The sequence below is a fragment of the Aegilops tauschii genome, chromosome 6, assembly GCF_002575655.3.
Source record: "Aegilops tauschii subsp. strangulata cultivar AL8/78 chromosome 6, Aet v6.0, whole genome shotgun sequence".
Taxonomy (NCBI): Eukaryota; Viridiplantae; Streptophyta; class Magnoliopsida; order Poales; family Poaceae; genus Aegilops; species Aegilops tauschii.
Window position 1 is genome coordinate 401,501,560 of NC_053040.3, and position 2,258 is coordinate 401,503,817.

The 2,258-nt window shown below is 47.2% G+C and overlaps 1 protein-coding gene across 1 annotated transcript; it reads right to left on the reverse strand.

Moving 5' to 3' along the window:
• Window positions 1-1,044: 1,044 nt before the first annotated feature.
• Window positions 1,045-1,596, reverse strand: LOC141026119 (uncharacterized). Its single transcript, XM_073502093.1, has one exon. It carries the CDS (start codon window positions 1,594-1,596, stop codon window positions 1,045-1,047), a length of 552 nt encoding a protein of 183 aa, XP_073358194.1.
• Window positions 1,597-2,258: the final 662 nt, after the last annotated feature.

Sequence of the window (2,258 nt, forward strand, 5' to 3'; positions counted from 1 at the left end):
TTGGACTAGGAAAGGAGGAATCCTACTCCTACTAGGAGGAGGATTCCTCCCCCTTGGCGCGCCCATGATGGTCGGCCGGCCTCCCCCTCCCTCCTTTATATACGTGGGGAGGGGGGCACCCTAGAACACATCAAAGTTGATCTTAGCCATGTGCGGTGCCCCCCTCCACAGATTTCTACCTCGGTCATATCGTTGTAGTGCTTAGGCGAAGCCTTGCGTCGGTAACTTCATCAACACCGTCACCACACCGTCGTGCTGACGAAACTCTCCCTCGGCCTCAGCTGGATCAAGAGTACAAGGGACGTCACCGAGCTGAACGTGTGCAGATCGCAGAGGTGTCGTGCATTCAGTACTTGATCGGTTGGGTCGTGAAGACGTTCGACTACATCAACCGCGTCACTTAACGCTTCCGCTTTCGGTCTACGAGGGTACGTGGACACACTCTCCCGCTCGTTGCTATGCATCACATAGATAGATCTTGCGTGATCGTAGGTAAAAAATTTGAAATACTGCGTTCCCCAACAGCTACTCCGTTTCTTTGCCTCTAGCAGATCCTGTATATCCCGTCGAAAAAATCGGTTTACAGGATATCGCAAGATATTTTTTCATAGTTTTACAGTATAATTTTTGTTTTGCTAGAACAGATCCTGTATAAATCCATGCAAAATACACAACACACCCTAACCATGAATATAAATTACAATTGGGTCCTCAAAACACCAATGTCCAACAACTCCTCTCAATCGCTGGCCGGCTAGCCGTCCTATATATATACTAGTAAAATGCCCGTGCGTTGCTACGGGCTACAACATATATAAATAAATCAAAAAAATGATTAAGGTCATTTTCAAGGTCGAAGCTCATTTCTCCCTCATATGTCTGATCATGTTCGGACATAAACTGGACGTCCAACGGCCTTCCCAAAATCCCACTATCTTATAGTCTGGGCTCCCCCAAATCTTAACCCATATTTGGGGTAAGAATGTGGTAGCCTGGACTATCCACCATGTTATCTTTCTTTTTTTTTGCGGGATAATGTGGGTTTTATTCCTCAGAAACAGAATTACAGTCTGCTAGTACATCATGAGTAACGATGTCTGGCACACGGCGCAACCAACAAGCGGTGCTACCACCAGATCTTCCTATACTAGCTAAACTATGAGCAACTCTATTTTGATGATGCTCAATTTTCAACAGAATAAACCCACGCGAGTCCAGAGTTTTCTTGATCTCCAACATGAGATGACCGTATGCAGAACGGTCCAACGAGTCATCAGTCAATGCAGCAACAACGGTCGCGTTATCGGATTGGATCACAATTGGCAATTCTGACCGCTGTATACTCATTGACAATCCTTCAAGAATAGCGCTAATCTCTGCTTCAAGGGCATCTTTGCAGTTGAACAGGTACCGATAAGCCGAGAAGATAACCTCCCCCTCGGAATCCCTAAGCACCATGCCGGACCCAGCTAGTCCTGTCTCCTTCACAAATGATCCATCCGTAGATAGTGCGACCCATCCCAGGGGAGGTTTTGGCCAGGGTGCACGTTTAGCACTAATAGGAGCCGGGATGGCCACCTGTTCATCCACGGTCATTTTTCCTTTAATGATATCCTCAATGATGTGTTTCTGGGCCTGATTGAAAGAAGATAAATAGCTGCATAAAAAGTCTTTTGTGATGTCAAGCGGTGGAGTGGCTTTATGGTGCAACTGGTCATTCCGTACAGACCATATATGCCAAAGCAACATGATAATCATTGCATGTATCTTCTCTGTCCTATCCGCAAGCAGTGACATTAACCATTCCGGCCCCGTGTAGATTAACTCATCATTAGTCGGGAGTGGCCAAACCTGCCTCATTGTATTCCATATCGCGACAGAGCTTGGACATGTTATTAATGCATGAAATGAGTCATCCTTTGAATCTCCGCACAGCCGACAAACTTCAGATTCGCTAATGTGACGCTTTACTTTGCATGCTGTAGTAGCTAACACGCCAACCGAGACCTTCCATGCAAATGATCGCATTTTATGTGGTACTCGGGCCTTCCACACCCAGTTCCAACAGGCGCGATCCCCCTCGGGTCTTGAGTTGCTAGCACCTGGGTTGTGACGTCGTATGTGCTCCTGCATCGCCCTATGGTAGGCCGATTTGACTGAGAATTGCCCAAACTTGCCCGGAAACCATGCAAGAAAATCACCATCCTGGCTCGGTGATGTTCGAATGCTCCGGATCACTTGCACGTCTACCGGCCAAA